This window comes from Chiloscyllium plagiosum, unplaced genomic scaffold (genome assembly GCF_037043375.1).
Source record: "Chiloscyllium plagiosum isolate Xiang-an unplaced genomic scaffold, Cpla_swu_hap1 HiC_scaffold_2, whole genome shotgun sequence".
NCBI lineage: Eukaryota > Metazoa > Chordata > Chondrichthyes > Orectolobiformes > Hemiscylliidae > Chiloscyllium > Chiloscyllium plagiosum.
The window spans coordinates 26247652-26266978 of record NW_028270140.1 but is presented as its reverse complement, the minus strand read 5'-3'; the positions used below and the strand labels follow the sequence as shown (position 1 = coordinate 26266978).

General features: G+C 40.7%; 1 protein-coding gene across 2 annotated transcripts in view; it reads left to right on the top strand.

The window, feature by feature from the left end:
• Positions 1–19327, top strand: part of LOC122563665 (ADAMTS-like protein 1) — a 571728-nt gene that overhangs the window by 397256 nt on the left and 155145 nt on the right. For both annotated transcript variants that reach the window (XM_043717704.2, XM_043717714.2), the window contains 2 exons: positions 5641–5691; positions 13805–14009. In XM_043717704.2, the coding sequence (XP_043573639.2) occupies positions 5641–5691; positions 13805–14009 (256 nt within the window). The remainder of the gene's footprint in view (positions 1–5640; positions 5692–13804; positions 14010–19327) is intronic.

The following is a 19327-nucleotide window of genomic DNA, read 5'->3' as shown; positions in this document are numbered from 1 at the left end:
ACTGCTATATTCTCTGACTGAGCTGAATCAGAGTTAAGTAGAGAGAGAACGAGAGAGAGAGATATATATACAAATACCCTGTTGTTTGGAGCTTGACAATTTCCAATACTGTTCTCATCTTAAAATATGTGGAACTTTATATGAACCACACTCTTCTCGTTTTCATTTTCCTTTTTCTCCTGTTTCCAAAACTAACTATTGCACAGAGAGAGGAGAATTAACACTGCTTAGCTCAGCTTCCCATCAGTAAACTTGAGATCCTGTGGAACAGTAGTAGTTATATTACAGCCAGCTAAAACTCACTGTAAATTGTAAAGAACACTTTTCAATGTCAAACGCCCTCTTTCACATTACAGATAGGCCACTTCCGTCTACTGATTGATTTGATTTTTTTTGTAGTAAACATTTTGAATTACCTAAGAATTTGAATGAAATAACAGAAATAGCAGACAAAGTGGAACTTTACTGCTGCTTTAGTTCTAGTGAAGCAACTTTTGAATTCAGAAATAAATTGCTTAGAAACTTGGGTATGCTGAGGGAAATCAGTGAGAAGTTATTCAATCTCTTCTAGCTTGAAAAGCAGGAGAAAATGTAAAGAGCAATATGATCAACATCAGACACATACCTAAAGACGATCATTGTTGTGATGGCCAGTTTGGCTTTGTCAGACCTTTTTTATAAGCTAGAGACAGTTAGCAAAACATTTTCACATTAGGAAAACCAGTGCAAATCGTTAGGCAAACACAACTTCAGAAATGAAACAGGGTATTTGTTTGAGGGGAAAAGTAATGTGTCATGGATTAAATCAACCGAGACATATTAGCTGGTAGGCCAAGAAGAGGAAATCACACGAAAACCGTAGCCTGCCAAAATGGAGAGAATCATGCCAACCATCATTTTGAAATGTCTCTGGTGTGACAGGAACAAGCCACACAAACAGGAAGAATGTCTAACAAGTTGAGCACTGTGCCAGAACTGTGGAAAACTAGGCCATCTTAAAGCAACCTGTCATTTTAAAACATCTACAACTGGAAAACAAAGGGAGAACTCCTGAAGGTAAGGTGTTGAAAACTCAAGATCAGATAATTGACCTTTTGGAAGTTCTGAATGATAAATATTGGAGTGTAAAACTGGAACTAAATTTTACACCCCACAGAGTTTCAACTCAACACAGCAGTCTGTTTCAATTTTATCAAATCAATCTAAATGACTAAAAAAAATTGCATTGCAACCCATATGTATGAAGTTGCAAGGTCCTGGAGGAACACCATTAAAAATAAAGGGTTCACTCATGGCAAATGAAACTACTTGTCACTCAGCATTCAAAAGAATTCTCTACTGAGCAGAGAGGCATCCTTAAGATTTAATCTGTAAAGTTGATGTAATTGCAGGTGCAGAGTGAGCAAATTACTTTTTAATAGAGTTCTAAGTCTTGTTCTCTGGTTTGGGGAAGTTGAAGATGGAGTATTGGATTGCCAAATGAGATGATACTAAACCGTTCTGTTATTACATGCCTTACCCACTCTTAGTATCATTTCTATCTCTGCTTTACTTTTGTCACTGACAAGGAGAGATGTTACAGACACACCAAAAATGAATGGTGCTCTGGTATGGTTACAACACTATAACAAAACTGTTCTGAAAGAATCTGTTTGGATTGGACTCAGTTAAACAAAATAGTGGAATGTGAAATTCATCGAGTGGCTTCGTTGGATGAGCCTAGCAAAACTAGCCGAGAGCACACTATTGATCAAACTGGATACTAACTGTGGATTTTGGCAATTAACACTGAGTGATGACACCACAAAGTTAACTATATTTATTACACCTATCTGGGCATTATTATTTTAATGGATTATCTTTTGGAGAGCATTTGCTGCAGGAATAGTTTAGAGAATGATGTTGAACATGTTGGAAGGCATCAATAGTATAATATACCAAATAAACAACATACCAACATATGGATCCACTAAACAGAAATATAACCACAAATTTAGAACAGTGATGAAATGCAGGTAAAACACTGAAGTGTGAGTTTACAAACCTTACAATAAATCTTGTGCATATTATTCAAGTTACTAGTTTCGTAGTTCATCTACAATTTTTTAAAAAATTCACTGCCTTGGAACATCACAGATCTTCAAACACTCAAGATTGTAAATGAAGAGGACTTGTTTATACCAGACTTGGCAGAGGTGAACAAGCCTTTTGCCAGGTGCTGCAATGAGACCATTAAAATGCATTTGAAAGAATCAATCAATTCCAGATCTCTTCAGAAATATCACCACTGTTTTTGTCTACTTTCACTGCAGTCAGTGCATCTCCCTACAAATTGAGGGCAATATTTTTTCAAGAGCTGAAAGATGGAAGGGGTGGACCGGACTACTATGTCTCTAGATTGGGAACAAAAATTAAACCACAATTGAGAAAGAACATTTTGCAGTAATCTGGGGTTTGTGAAAAAACATTCAGATTGTAGTGGGCTTATGGCTCAAAGTTGCAAATGACCATAAACCATTGGTTACGTTTGTGAGCACAAAATATATTGCTGAGGTGCTTCCCATAACTCGTTGGTTCATATTAAGGTATGACTAAACTATAGAATACATGCAGGGTATATACCAAACAACAACAAACAGATACTCTCAAGGAAACACACAAGTGGAACAAAACATTAGGATTTTAGACTCTATTGAAGAATTTGAACCCTACACATCAGAAGGTAGTAATCACCAGCTACTTAAAGGAAGTGTAAGAGATGTAAGAATCCCAATAACAGGATGAAGAATGTATCCAAACCTGAAAGTATTATCAGGAGATAATGTACCCACCTATCCTGTGCTATGCCAGTACTTGGAACAATGTAAACACGACACTGTCACTGATGATTTGCTACCCTTGAAGAAGAGATTAGTAGAATGATTAACTCTCAACTTGAGATTTATCAAAGAATTTATCAAGGACAACTGGGAATTACAAGTGTCTTGAAAGCATTACCAATGTGGTGGTAAGGAGCATAAATAATTACTAATTGCATTGTGTGTGCTTTAAATAACCAAGAGAAAGAAGAATCATTATTATCTTAATCTTCTCCATCAGTCATGGGAGTGTTCAGAATGGATTTATTCATGTTCAAAAAGGATATTCTCATTTCATATCCTCATGAACTGTTACTTGGGTGGATTGAAGTCATTTGTTTACACAGTATCACAGTCGGCAATAATAAACTCAATCCAAAGAAAACTACTTGATTTACATGCATGGAATTTCAGGCATTCTGATATCAGACAATGATCCCAATTAGCAAATGAGCGGTTTGAGGTTTTTATTCATTCATGCTACCACTTCACCTCACTGTTTCCAAATAAATGGAGAAGCTAAGCAAGGAGTGTAAACAATAAAAGCATCTTCCACTATTACTGATCCTCCCTGTTACAGAATGTGCTATCGCCATCAGAATCACTATGGGCAGACGGATGAGAACACAACTTTCATTTCTGACTCAGACATTAAAATCTAACATGACTGAAACCAAAAGAAACCTAGATCTATTTCTCAGATGAAGAAGAAGAAGAAAGATCTCCAACCACCCAACAGAAGTGATAATGGCGAACATCCCCAACCTCAGAATGAAACCACAACCAGATAAGGGAGTTTAGACTAACCACCGCAGTGACTAACCTTGTGAAGTCTGAAACTGCAGGGTGAGGTATTCAGAATATAAATATCATGGGGTTAAAGACTTGGGAGGATGGAGAATAATGGCATTAACATCAGAACCATACATGATGAGTATATAGTAATGGTCAGAGTGATTAATTAGGAAGAGCTGGAAGGGATAGGAAGCTGTAACCTGATGTGAAGAGGATATCTATCTGGATTAGGCTGTAAGTAAATAGTTCTTTAGCAATATTACTGAGGGAGAATAAATAGTTTGACTCCAAACATGCAACAAAATAAGAACAAATTGGATGCAGCAGATATGATCTGAGTTGCATTGTTATGATGAAGACTGAACTCCTGATTTGATTGGCTGCAGCTCCCAACTAATTTTTTAAAAAAACTTGTTCATGTATGTGGGTATTGCTGGCTAGGTTGCTGTTTGTTTCCCATCCTTAATTGCCCATATAGCCAACTACATTGCGGTAGTTTTGGAATTATATGTCAACCAGATTGGGTAAGTATGGCAGATTTTCTTCCCTGAAGGGTTTGAGTGAATCAGATGAGTTTTGCAACAATCGACAGTAGTTAGAGAGTTATCAGTTGGCAAACATTCTGTTCCATGTTTTTGTGTTCAAATTTCATCATCTGCCATGGTCAGATTCCAACACATATTCCAACAATGTTAGCCTGGACTTTGGAGTTACTCATCTGGTGGCATTACTGGTATGTCTTTTAAATGTTGTAATTGTACCCACCTCTATTACTTCCTCTGGCAGCTCATTCCATATGTGCACCATCCTCTGTGTGAAAAAGTTGTCCCTCAAGTCCCTTTAAATCTCTCCCCTCTCACCTTAAAACTATGTCCTCTAGTTTTGGATTCCCCTATCCTGGGGAAAAGACCTTGGTTATTTGCTTAATCTGTGCCCCTCATGTGTCACTCCACAACCTCTGACGCTCCAGGGAAAGAAGTCTCAGCTGATCCAGCCTCTCCTTATAATTCAAATCTCAGTGACATCCTGGTAAATCTTTTTTGCACCCCTTTCCAGGTTGATAACATCCTTTGCATAGCAGGGTGACCAGAATTGTACGCAGTACTCCAAATGTGGCCATACCAATGTCTTTTACATTTGTAACATTGCATCCTGCTCATGTCCTCAATGCTGTGACTGATGAAGGCAAGTGTGCCAAACATCATCTTCAACACTCTGTCTACCTGTGATGCCACCTCCAAGGTACAAAGTACCTATACCATTAGGTCTCTCGCTTTGATAATACTTCCCAGAGCCTACCATAATTTTAGAAGCATTGATCACGTTTGATCAGTTTGGACTGTCCTCAAATTGACCTTTAGGTGAAATAGTTACTCTCTGTCTTTGCTCTGGTTAATGCTATGAGAAAGGGCTCTTATGTTACACAGAGATATACTTGCAGAATTGATCATGTATGTGTATATACATTCAGTTAATATCCTACAATGCAGTATGGAGCAGAGTACAATCCAAATGATATATATGGTAGCAATCAGATTAATGGGTATTGATGAACTGTCTAGTGTTACAAATGAAAGGCTATTTACCTCTACTTCCACTTGCATTGAATGATCATGATAAATATTTTCAAAGCTTAGAGGCAGAATCTCAGATTGGACCATAAGCTTCATCTGTTTCAAAGCAAAGTTCGCACCATCTTGAGAATTTCAGTAAGCTTTGGAAAATAATATATTCTAGTATTTCTCAATTTGATGAATACTCAAACAATTGTTTTTACGAAACAAAGTTTGACCATCAGTATCAATATTATGTTCTTGTTCCATTGATGTCTTTACTTAAATAATTGAAATAATTCCATTGCGTTCCAATTTATTTTCTAGTCAGAGAACAACAGTTGAATGCACTGATGTTTTACGTTGAATTATTTTGTGTCTGTTTTGTTGTGTATACCCTTCACTCAGACAGTTGGCATTATTGTTCCTCACAGTGATGGCTACAAGCAGATCATCCCTTTCGACCACTTCCATCCTCTTCCTCGGTACGTAATACAGCTGATTAAAATCAATGATACTGATACAATTGGTGAGACAGCTTCAGCCTGGACAAAATGAGAGAAAGTGAGAGATTGAAAGAGTAAGTGTGGATGACAGATTGTGAGAGAGAGTGGGAACCAACAAAGGTGCAGAAGATATTGCTTTGCCGTGAATTAAGCATTTGATCAAGTTTCTTGAAAGTGCTTTGAATTTAAAATGCTGAAACAGAACTTAAGAAAATCTTAGGAAAGTTTTTGTATTGAGCAAAACTTCCATGGAGATTTTGTCAAGTGTTTTTTGTTAGTGCATTGTGCTGATTGTTGAATAATTGGCTAATGACCTACCAAATTTATGTATGTACTTGGTAATTAGGCAAAGTACAATGAGACCATCTCATGAAATGCCACTGCTTTGTGGAAATGCACTTCTCTAAACAAGCAGTGGTGTTGCCGTGGAGGAAGCAAATTAGTAGAAAGCAATGAGCCGCTGAGCTTAATCAACAAATTAATGAAATGTCTCATTCACCAATTCAAGCTGTCGGCTGTTCTTATTGTTAATCATGCACTTGGCTATTACAGGTTGCTGGTGCTTTGGCACAAGCTGTCAAAATGTGACTGATCCAGTGCTGCTTTCCTCATCTGTCTTCTGCTTTCGTTATCACAGTATAATTATCATTCTGTTGTTCATTTTCCCATCAGTTGATGCATGGTGCTGCGCACAGACTTGTAAAGCATTGCTCTGCATTTGTTCACAATGTGTCTCAGGATTTAATGCTTATAGCTGTCTTGATTTCTGTTTACAATCGCTATTACTGTCCAGTCCATGAAGTTTTTCACCCACGCTCAATTGTCTGCGGCAATGAAGATGTAATACAAAACAAGTTGCTGTTGGTGTTCAACATGCTTATAAAGATAGTGTAAAAGCTTTAGTTTTCAGATTATCCATCATCAGGAGACAGTTAGTTATAATTCGCACTATTATAAATGTGCCTATTTGTTCCTCTTTCTCTACCCAACACCCCCAAGCCCCAAATTTTAGCTGCTGAAATTTAACCCACCAATCTTCAGCAGTCACTTTCACTTTCCTCCTTTGTGACCAGTCACTGAAAAGCATGCAGGTACTTGGCTAGACACAGCTGATGAGTCAGAAATACATTTTTTAAAATAAGAATTTACCCTAACAGACCATTTTCTTTTGTGATAGATATTGATATGCTGCAGCTCATTTGATTTTTCCCTATAGTTCATAAATCCAGAAATCCAGCAGATAGCAAATTTGCTAAGTTTCCAGTTTGATATTTGGATCAAACCTGGGATGGGTGTTGTAAGCTCCTGTATTTGAGGTGATGCTAATTGAGGCATCTGTGTCCATAGAGGTGAAGTCCTGTATTACTCTTCTACTAAAAGGTCCCTCAGTTGCCGCTCATTGCATTTCATGCCTTTACAATGCAGCATGGAAGAAGGTAATGCTGGATTCTAGGTAGCCTGTGTTTCCACTTTGAGCTGCATCATACCACCAACCATCTCTCCGGATGCAGGAAAACCAGAATGAGCATGACTGCGATAATCTGCCTTTCTTAAAGGCTTCTCCTGTAGCACTAACTTGAGGATCCATATGCTCGACTGTTTTGTCCTTAAAGAATGTCCTCCTGGCCATTTCTCAATCCCATTCATCTTCTGCTGAGGTCACTAATTGACTGAGCAACTGTTATGGACCTGATCAAACTCCTCAAAATGTATTAAGAAGAGAGCCTGGACCCTGACTTTTTTCATAATTTAAAGGTAAGCATAAGTCTTGCATTCCAGATGCAATTCAATTGGTTAAACTACTCGATTTTAAGCAAAACACACTACTTTACATTACAAATACAGACAAAATAAAATAAAAGGAAAGAATTGGCTTAACTGTAACTCTATTGAAACGCTTAACAAAATAATGTATTAACTACTACTAATTAACTGTTCCACTATAGCAACTTCCCATAAACACAACTTTGGCAACAACAAATTCAGTAAAATAGATTGTTTCACATGCAATTCTAGTAGCAGGAAGAAAACTCCAGCTGTTAGCTGTAACAGGAAGAGGAATAAGACCTTCCACATCCAGCTTCAATACCCCAGCAACTGCTGAAAGCTAAAATTTAAAATCCTGGTTCTGTAGGAGCTTGACCACTCACCCATTCAGGCTCCTTCTATTGTTACAAACTTTGGGGGGAAAAAACCCACGGCCTCACAAGCTGTTTACTTTATCGGCTTTGAGCAGACTGCTCGAAACCTCTGACACAACCTTGCTTCATTAGGAAAAGGAAACTGGACAAAACACATCTCTTAAAGCCATTGTATTGACACAATACTTTTTTTATGTTCTCCAGAAGCTTTCTGAAGTGTTCAGGAACCTTTTCTTTTCTTTTATTTAATTGTTCCCATCTGTTTAACTTTGACTTGCATTATTTTTTCATTTCCCCCGGCACAGTTTACAGCAGACATGGTCAAACATGATTTTAATAAGGTCAGGGAACAGTGATCACATGTCCTGCATTCCCAAACTGGCTGATTCTGTGGTGAGGATAAGGATCTGCTCGTCTCAAGCAGTTTTGCTGGTCATATATAGCAAACCTTTTAAGTCATGGTTCACAGTTGCATGGAAGGGTATTGATCCATGCTTTGGGTAAGGTATGTTCAAGACATCTTAGCTAAGGCCTCCCCCACCTATAGCTCCCCCCATCCCACTCACAAAAGTGACCGATGTACTATCATCCACATCATGCCAACCTATCCCCCAGAAGTCCCTCCCATATCCCCTGATATCCTCAATGCCAAATTATGCTTCTCTATCAGTCATGGCCCCTTATGCATTCCGTAGCAACCTGCTGCAGTACCATGCCTGTGGACCCAGAATGTACTCTGTACAGAATAAACAAACCATGTAATAAAAATATCATGTGTTAAATCTTTAATAAACCAGTCATTCATTCATTCATTCATTCATGTCTCTCTGGGAAAGATTGCTTTTTCAACTGCCCTACTTCTGCCGCGTGCTACAGAAGTGCCAATCAACTAGACCTCAAAAGTAACAAGAGAAAATGCAAGCATTGATAACCCTTTATCTTGTGTAAATAAATGCTGAGCAATTGAAAAACTGATATATGTGAACAAACTGTCCATCAAACACTGTATTCCCCTGGGCACGACTGTTTCTAAAGGTTAATGGATGCTTAGGCTGTCAGCCAGAAATGCATGCAGACACTTGGCCTGTTCAGTCCTGAACATTACTATGGGAATTGCTCAGTAACCCAAGTCATCTTTCGCTGTTTCATCTATGATCTTATCTCAATCATAAGTAGGGATGTTTACTGACTGTAAATGTTTAGCACTATTCATGATTTCCCAGATGTGCTGGAAGACCTGGATCTCATTCAGGTTTGTGCTGATGAGTGCCACGTAATATGTGCGCCACGCAATGGCAAAGGATGACCATCTCCAACATGACAAAAGTCTATCACTCCATGATATTCTACGGCATCGCCATCATTTAATTCCCAACTATCAACATACTGGGGGTTACCAGGAACAGAACTGGACCAACCATATAAGTACTGTGCCTACAAGAGTGAAACAGAGGCTAGGAATCCTGCAGTGAGTAACTCCCAAAGTCTGCCCCTCCAAGTACAAGGTATACAAGTCAGAAGTGCTTTGGAATGCTATCCACTGAACTGGAAGAGTGCAACTCCAACAACCCTCAAAGTTCAACACCATCCAGGACAAAACTATTGCTTGATTGTCATTGCCATCCACCACCTTCACTCCTTTAATCACTTGTAATTACTTTAATCACCGCTGAGGCGCACCGACCTTTACACCGCTGAGGCTAAACGCCAGCTCGCGGACACCTCCTCCTACTGCCCCCTTGACCATGACCCCACCTCCCACCACCAAACCATCATCTCCCAGACCATCCAGAACCTCATCACCTCAGGGGATCTCCCATCCACCGCCTCCAACCTCATAGTCCCACAACCCCGCACCGCCCGTTTCTACCTCCTGCCCAAAATCCACAAACCTGATTGCCCCGGCCGACCCATTGTCTCAGCCTGTTCCTACCGCACCTAACTCATCTCTGCATACCTCGACATGGTCCTGTCCCCCTTAGTCCAAGAACTCCCCACCTACGTTCGGGACACCACCCATGCCCTCCACCTCCTCCATGGTTTTCGCTTCCCCGGTCCCCAACGCCTTATCTTCACTATGGACATCCAGTCCCTGTACACTTCCATTCTCCATCACAAAGGACTTAAAGCCCTCCGCTTCTTCCTTTCCCGCCGTACCAACTAGTACCCTTCTACTGACACCCTCCTTCGACTGACTGAACTGGTCCTCACCCTGAACAACTTCTCTTTCCAATCCTCCCACTTTCTCCAAACCAAAGGAGTAGCCATGGGCACCCGCATGGGCCCCAGCTATGCCTGCCTCTTCGTAGGATATGTGGAACAGTCCATCTTCCGCAGCTACATTGCACCACCCCCTACCTTTTCCTCCGCTACATCGATGACTGTATCGTCGCTGCCTCGTGTTCCCACGAGGAGGTTGAACAGTTCATCCACTTTACCAACACCTTCCACCCCGACCTCAAATTCACCTGGACCATCTCAGACTCCTCTCTCCCCTTCCTAGACCTTTCCATTTCTATCTCAGGTGACCGAATCGACACGGACATTTACTATAAACCGACCGACTCCCACAGCTACCTAGACTACACCTCCTCCCACCCTGCCCCCTGTAAAAACACCATCCCATATTCCCAATTCCTTCGTCTCCGCTGCATCTGCTCCCAGGCGGACCAGTTCCAAAACCGTACAACCCAGATGGCCTCCTTCTTCAAGGACCGCAATTTCCCGCCAGACGTAGTCGACGATGCCCTCCACCGCATCTCTTCCACTTCCTCCTGCCCTTGAGTCCCACCCCTCCAACCGCCACCAGGACAGAACCCCACTGGTCCTCACCTACCACCCCACCAACCTCCATGTACAACGTATCATCCGCCGTCATTTCCGCCACCTCCAAACGGACCCCACCACCAGGGATATATTTCCCTCCCCTCCCCTATCAGCGTTCCGAAAAGACCACTCCCTCTGTGATTCCCTCGCCAGGTCCACACCCCCCACCAACCCAACCTCCACTCCTGGCACCTTCCCCTGCAACCGCAAGAAATGCAAAACTTGCGCCCACACCTCCCCCCTTACTTCCCTCCAAGGCCCCAAGGGACACTTCCATATCCGCCACAAATTCACCTGCACCTCCACACACATCATCTATTGCATCCGCTGCACCCGATGTGGCCTCCTCTATATTGGGGAGACAGGCCGCCTACTTGCAGAACGTTTCAGAGAACACCCGGACCAACCAACCCAACCACCCCGTAGCCCAACACTTTAACTCCCCCTCCCACTCTACAAAGGACATGCAGGTCCTTGGACTCCTCCATCGCCAGACCATGGTAACACGACGGTTGGAGAAAGAGTGCCTCATCTTCTGCCTGTGAACCCTCCAACCACAAGGGATGAACTCAGATTTCTCCAGTTTCCTCATTTCCCCTCCCCCCACCTTGTCTCAGTCAAATCCCTCGAACTCAGCACCGCCTTCCTGACCTCTCCGCCCCCACCCCACTCCAGCCTATCACCCTCACCTTAAACCTCCCTCCACCTATCGCATTTCCAAAGCCCCTCCCCCAATTCCCTCCTCCCTACCTTTTATCTTAGCCTGCTGGACACACTTTCCTCATTCTTGAAGAAGGGCTTATGCCCGAAACGTCGATTCTCCTGTTCCTTGGATGCTGCCTGACCTGCTGCGCTTTTCCAGCAACACATTTTCAGCTCTGATCTCCAGCATCTGCAACCCTCACTTTCTCCTGTAGAAGTATTATGTCATTTTCACGATACATTGCAACAACTTGACAAGGCTTGTTTAGCAGCATTTTCCAAACCTGTAACATCTACCATCTAAAAGGACAAGAGCAGCAGATGTCTGGGAATACCACCATCATCTGTAGGTTCTCTTCACACGCTATCCTAACTTGGAAATATGTTGCTGGTCCTTCACAAGTACTCGGTCAAAATCCTTTATTTCCCTTCTGAACTGCTGAGGTCCATGTCCTGTAACTATACTATGTGGACTGCAATAGTTTAACAAGGCAGCTCACCACTGAATTCTCAAAGACACTTTTACTCAGTCATTGAATCCCATAATGTTCTCTGAAGAATGTTTGTGTTCTATGGCATTCCACACTGATTCTGATGAAGGTTTTGCTCTGGGAGTGATGCAGAACATTATATTCCAAGGAAATTGGTTGCATCCTGTCCTCTGAATTGAGTAAAAGAATGACTAATTCATGTTTTTTGTTAACCACTATATTCTTTACAAAAGTGATTATAGATCATAAATTAGAAAAAATGGTAGATAAACTGAAAGATTTAAACTTTGGAACTGTGTCTCTGGTGAGTCTAAAACTAAGATCTAATTCTGGCTCTGATAGTTTGAGCAAAGGCTCATTTCCAGGATTGCATATAAAACCGTTTTATTTTAGATAGCCCTTGATAAATTGTTGTGTAACAAACAAAAATCTTTAAATTACTCCAAAATCAGATGAAATTATATTTGTTGATATGGAAAGTCTCCTTAATTGATATATTTGGAAATATCCATTTCATTTTCCAAGGTTTGTTGAATAGAAGAGTTGCAGGGGATGAAAATCATCTACTGTCACTCAGTGTCTGGACTTGCACATCAAAAATTATTTTTTTGTTTGAATTTCTCAAAGCTTCTCAGCACTTGTGTAGCTGATATCACTATGCGGTTGTGTTCCTGAGATGGAAGACTTCCCTTTTATAATTGTCTTGTCAGCATGTGTGATTGGTTAGGATTCCATAAAACTTCCATATTAACAAGTACATAAATAAATCTTCACAACTAATACCAAAGAAATTGCTTTGTTTTTTTTTTCTCTTAATCCCCACACTACCGCATAACTGTGGTAGTGCTTATATTTTAGATATTGCTTTGATTAGTAATGCAGTATGGATGGAATGACCGACATCTGAGCCACAATTTCTTTAGCAGGTTTCAAAGTTTCCTTCGACTCCTAACAATTTAAAATAATAATGACACAAGCGGCACAATAATTTCTTATTTTTAAATCATGATGTCAACAATCTAACAGTATGCCCTAACTTGGGTCTGCCTGAAGTTTAAATGTATTTTATATTCCCAGAACCCCTGATATTCATTGTTTGTAAGATTGAAACACTGAAGTTATGGCCACTGTCAGGACACACAGACAGGGACATGTAGACAGGCAGGCAAACAAGGACAAACATGAATACACTTCTCCACATGGACAGAACTTCTCCATAAACACACACACACACACCGCCCACCCCAGTCACTCGCACACACTGACATAATCCCCAACACACACGCACTCGCACAATATGTCTCGCCTCTTGCAAAATTTAGAATTTTCAAGAGTTTATTATTTTTAAACAATCGCTTCAAAATTTCTTCCTGTATTATTACTTTATTGTATGTAGCAAAAATCACCTTGTAGTTTGCCACAGTGTCTGTTATGCTGTTACAGACATCTGGATTGTTCGTTTGCTTCTCTTAGATATCACAATAACATTATTCTCTGGCAAATAGTTTCTAGCACATGAGGAAGATGGAAAAACAAGACCAGAGAATGTTCGGAATGTGCAGTAGGTCATTTCAGCATCTGAGAAAAATGGGTCAATCTTTTAAGTGTGACGCTGCGATAGATTTCGGCTTCTGAGCTTTGTTGGAAAGTCCAACCAAAACACTAATCCATTCCAACTGTTATGTAGTTCCAGCAATTTTTGGCTTTGTTTCCAATTTCCAGCATTTAATGTTTCTTCATTTTATCTCCTGGAAACTAAAGTTCTTTAACTGTTTTGCAAACTCTAATTCCTAACTGCTTTATGTATCACGCAAAAGAGAGTGCATGTCCCTCACAACCCACAAAAGAAATTGTATTCCTTGCATTGTGTAATATTGTGCATTACCTGGAGTTTCTGTTTGCCAGACACTGACTGTTGTTCTGTGTTATCAGATGGGATAGTAGCCCCTGGACTGCCTGTTCCAGCTCGTGTGGCGGAGGTGCTCAACTCCGCACTGTCTCCTGTGTGGAGGAAGACATTAATGGACAAGTCAACACCGTCGAGGAGTGGAAGTGCATGTATATACAGAAATTTCCTGTCATGCAGCCCTGTAACCTCTTTGACTGCCCAAAATGGCTGGCGCAGGAATGGTCTCCCGTAAGGAACACTTTAATATGATAATCTTAGATTGTGTTGACAGAAGTCCAGCAGAATTCCTAATAGAGTCAGCAGAGACAATCAATACAGTAAAACTTCATATTTACTGACATCATGGTTGGCAGCACATAGAAAATCACATTCATTTTCATGCAAGTTTCTTGCAAGAACGTATCCTGTTTTAAGTAAAGTTAATTCTGTTACTTGTAGATTCATGTGTTAGTTTGACAGGTAGCCTTGCTGTTGGGGCCAGAATTAATTCCCTTTTTGAAAAATGATAGTGAGCCATGTTTTTGGACCTCTGAAGTCCTTTGTTATAGGTGCACCCACAGTCCTGTTAGGAATATAGTTCCAGGATTCCGACGCAGTGAAGAAGCGTGGAATGTCGTGCCAGGTTGGTGTTGACTTGGATGAGAACATGTGGAGTGCAGTGTTCCATTCCATAACCACTGCCTTGGTTATTCTGGGCAGTGGAGCTCATAAGTTGGTTGATGCTGTTAAAGCATCACTTGGTGAGTGATGGCAACTACTGTTGCCATTATGCATTGGTGGTGGAGGGAATAGATTGTCAAGATAATAGATTGGGTGCAGATTAAATGGACTGCATTTTCCCAAATTGTGTTGGTCTTCCAAAGCATTGGTGGAACTTCAATCATCAAGGCACTCATCAGACTCCTGGCTTTTAGATAGTGGACAAGATTTAGGGAATTGGGAATTGAGTTACTCACCATAGAATTCCTAGCTTCTGACCTGCTCTTGTCACTAAAGTAGTTATGTGGCTAGTCCAGTCAAGTTTGATATCTCATAGTGAGGCCACCTTTGGAGTTCTGGTCAACCTGCTTTAGGAAAGATATTGTTAAATTGGAGAGGGTTCAAAAAGATTTACCAGGGTTTTGCCGGGCCTGGAGAGTTTGAGTTATAAGGAGAGGTTGGATGGGCTGGGACTTTTCTCTCTGGAGCATTGGAAGTTTATTAAATCATGAAGGGCATAGATAAAATGAATAGCCAAGGCCATTTCCCTTGGGTAGGGGAGTTCAAAACTAGGGGGCATATTTTTAAGGTGAGAGGAGAAAAATATAAAAGGGACCTGAGGGGAAATATTTCCACACACAGGGTGTTGGTCATAGGCAGCACAGCTCAGTGGTTAGCACTGCTGTCTTACAGCGCCAGGGACCAAGGTTCAATTCCACCTTTGGGTGGCTGTCTGTGTGGAGTTTGCACATTCTCCCTATGTCTGTGTGTGGGTTTCCTCCAGGCACTCCAGTTTCCTCCCACAGTCCAAAGATGAGCAGTCTAGGTGGATTGGCCATGGGAAATTGCCCATTGTGTCTGGGAACGTGCAGGCTAGGTAGTTGAGCCATGGTAAATGCATTGGATGGAATGGGTCTGGGTGGGATGCTCTTCAGAGTGTCGGTGTGGATTCGATGGACTGAATGATCTGCTTCCAAGTTACAGGGATTCTGTGATTCTAGGGTCGAATGAACTGCCAGAGAAAGTGGTAGATGCCAGTACAGTTACAACATTTAAAAGATATTTGGATAGGTACATGAATAGGAAAGGTTTTGAGGGATATGGGCCAAACACATGTAAGTGGGACGAGTTTAATTTAAGAAACATGGACGAATTAGACTGAAGTGCCTGTTTTCATGCTGTATGACTCTATGAACTTATTCACAGGGCAAGCACTTGGACAGAATTGCTAGAGTTTTGCTAGTGCCTCTCTAAAATGGGCAGTGCTGGGCAAAGGTATAAAGGCACCCAATCTGTAATTACCTAGTGTGACAGCTAGACATCAATATCAGAGACTGTCATTCCCATTGTATGGCCTGTGGGAAGCCGACATCACCTTTATTTCTGATTTCAGGCAGCCTTTTGAACACTGGCTAGGATCCTGCCAGAAATGTAGTTAAAACAGGCTGAACAGGTTGATTACTTTCTGACATTCCTGATGAAGGGCTTATGCCTGAAACGTCGACTGTCTTGCTCCTGACCTGTGCTGATCCTTGCTGACTGACCTGTGCTTTTCCAGTGCCTCACATTTTGACTCTGATCTCTAGCATCTGCAATGCTCACTCTTTCCTACTTTCTGACTTTCCCATATAAGAATCATTATTCGGCACGACTTAATACAGAAACATCCAGGTGAAAGTAGTCATCCTGCAAAATAAATCTTTGTTCATGTTCAGAAGAAAGGCACCATATGCATTAATGAAACTCAGTTTGTCCAAAATTCATTGAAAATTGTAAAACGTTCACTGTAGTGACTTTGAAACAGAATAGTGGTTTTGCCTATGCCATAACCAGTGCTCTCTCTGAAACTATTCGTTTCAAACTCAATGTTAAACATTATACACATGAATGATAGCTGAAAATGTTAAAACAGTAAGGTTCCTCGCTTCAGTGAAAAATACACATGATAAACTATAGTTTGACTTCTAACCTGCTTTCTCTGCTAGCTAAATTCACCCAGGAAACTTTGGTCCATTGTCTTGAATCTTCCTGTACTAATTAACATTTCTAATCGGTTCCAGTTAACTATTGGACTCAGCTAGAAGAAACAGCTTTTCAAGGAATATCTACAATGAGACAATTGAAAATAACTAATTTTGTGCACTTTTCTTTAATTATGTACATATATTGTTGGTCCAGTTCAGCTTTAATCCTCAGGATATTGATAGTGGGGAATTCAGTGTTGATAATGCCATGGAATGTCAAGGAAGATGATTAGATTCTGTCTTTTCCAGGAACCTGTCTGATACAATGTTACTTGCCACATGGGTCCTAGTTTGAGTGTTGTCCAGGTCTTGCTGTGCTTAGGTGTAGAATGATTCTGGGGGTTGTGAATGATACTGAGCATTAGGCAATCATTAGTGAACATCCCTGCTCTGACCTTAAGATGGAGGGAAAATTATTGTTGAAGCAGCTGAAGATGTTTGGACCCAGACACTACATTGTGGAATGGTGCAGTGATGTCCTAGGACTGACGTGACTGAATTCCAACAACCACAACCCTCTTTCTTTGTGCTAGGTATGACTCTAATCAAAGAAGAGTTTACCCCACTCCTTGATTTTCATTGAGTCCAATTTATTAGGGGTCCTTTATGTCACACTTTGCCAAATTCTGTTGTGATGTCAAGGGCGGTCACTCACATCCCCTCTTTAGGTCAGTTAATTTGGACCAAGTCTATATTGAGGTCAGGAACTGAGTGGGCAAGTGGAATGCAACTGAATGCCAGCAAGCCGGCTATTGCTGAGAAAGTGCTGTTTAGTATCACTGTTGATGAGTCTTTCCACAACTTTGCTGATGATTGAGTGCAGACTTGGAAGTAGATTGATCAAGCAACATTGGCTGGGTTGGATTTGTTGTGCTTTTTGTGACTAAACATACATGGACAATTTTCCATACAGTCAAATAGATATCAGTTGTTTAACTGTATTCGAACAGTATGGTTAGTATTGTAAATTGTTTTGAATAATAGTGTCCTACATGCTTCTTAAAGCAAGATTGAACCTCAGGTTTCTTGGTAATGGTAGAGAGGTTATGCCAGGACATGATGTCACAGATCGTACTTGAATATAAATCTGCTGTTGTTGACAGTTTAGGGTCTTGTGGATGAGAAATGTTGGGTTGTTAGATACGTTCTGAATGAATCCTATTTAGCTCAGTGGTAGTGCTCCACAACATGATGGAGGATTATCTACAGGTGTGTGTAATTAGTTCTAAATTGTACATAACTATTTAGAAGTTATGTGCAATAATTCATAACTGTAATTCAAACAGTGAGAAATTAAGTGCTACTGTAATTAGATTGGGAAAAACTTAAACAGCAATGTGTCTCACAGGATTGTGCATCAAAGGATCAGGAAAAGGGGTCTTGAGGCATGGAGGTTGTGTCCCTACTTCAGACCAGAAGGCCTGGGTTCAGTCCCACCTGTTCCAGAAGTGTGTAATAATACTTCTGAACAGGTTGCATAGAAATATCTAAACGGGGGTGTGATAGAAAAGAAATGGGATTGTGTCACCCCCTAGATCACGTGTAATCACTTAACCTTAAGCGATGACATGCAAGCATATGTGTAATCATTTAAGATTATGTGCAATCACGTATGGTTGCATGTAATTAGTTCCAATTGTGGATGCTGTCTACAATATATCATAGTTGTATAGAATAGGGTTATACTCTATGTAATTAGATGTAACTGGGTAATTAAATGGGACTGCTCATAATTGGATGTGAGGGTCTTTTTGTGACACAGTGGTAGTGTCCAGAGGCTCCAGAAGTGTGTAATAACATTTCTGAACAGATTGATTAGAAAAATAAGATAATTTTTAAAAAATATATAATTACATGTGGAGCTCTGTACATTTGGATAGTGGCACGATGGTCGTGTCCCTACCTCTGAGCCAGAAGGTTTAGGTTCAAGTTCCACCTGCTCTCAAGGTATATAATAACATCCCTGAACAGGGTTGGTTAGAGTATGACTGTATATTTAGATGACATTACCGGTCTTTATCTTGAGCTATATATAATTGGTGTTGAATTAGTATCAAAAATGTGCAGTATTTTTAATTAACCTATTTTTCTAATCAACCTGTTCAGAGGTGTTATTCCATACCACTGGAGCAGCTAGGCTTGAGCCCAGGCATCTTGATCTAAGAGTAGAGACGCTACCACTGCAGCACAAGTTGGTCTCATATCCAGTCTTTGCTCTCGATTTGTGTGTGTACATTTGTTGGAATATTCAAGCATGACATTATCAACTCTAACCCATCCTCATCATTTGTGTCGTGTCTTGATAATATTTTGGATCGGAAACCATCATGAAACTTGGTCATGGCTAAGTGTGAGATATCCCTGGGTTGAATTAGCTCTGGTGCTATATTACCAAGGGTATTCTTAGTAACATTAAAAAGAACAGTATACTTTGGCGATCTGAAACAAAACAGAAAATGCTGGAGAAACTCAATAGGTGTGGCAGTATTTGTGGAGAGAGAAACAGATTTAATATTTCAGTCCAGTGATCCTTAGTCAGATTATCCTTAGTCATATCCTTCTAATAACCAGGGCTTCCTAAGCAACACTGTCACAGCTATTGAAAGATCATTACCCCACTCTGTTAGACAGCTCAACCCATCAAAACAACTCTTACTAATTGCCCGTAAATCTGCCTAAACATGACCTGATGGGACAACCATGTACACAGAAATGAAAACTTTCAAATGCATACTTCTAAAGAGTGAAAATGACCCATTGGGTTAAGAGTAAACTCACAACGGCTTTGAGGCTGGATAATTAATGTAGCGAGGTCTCATAATG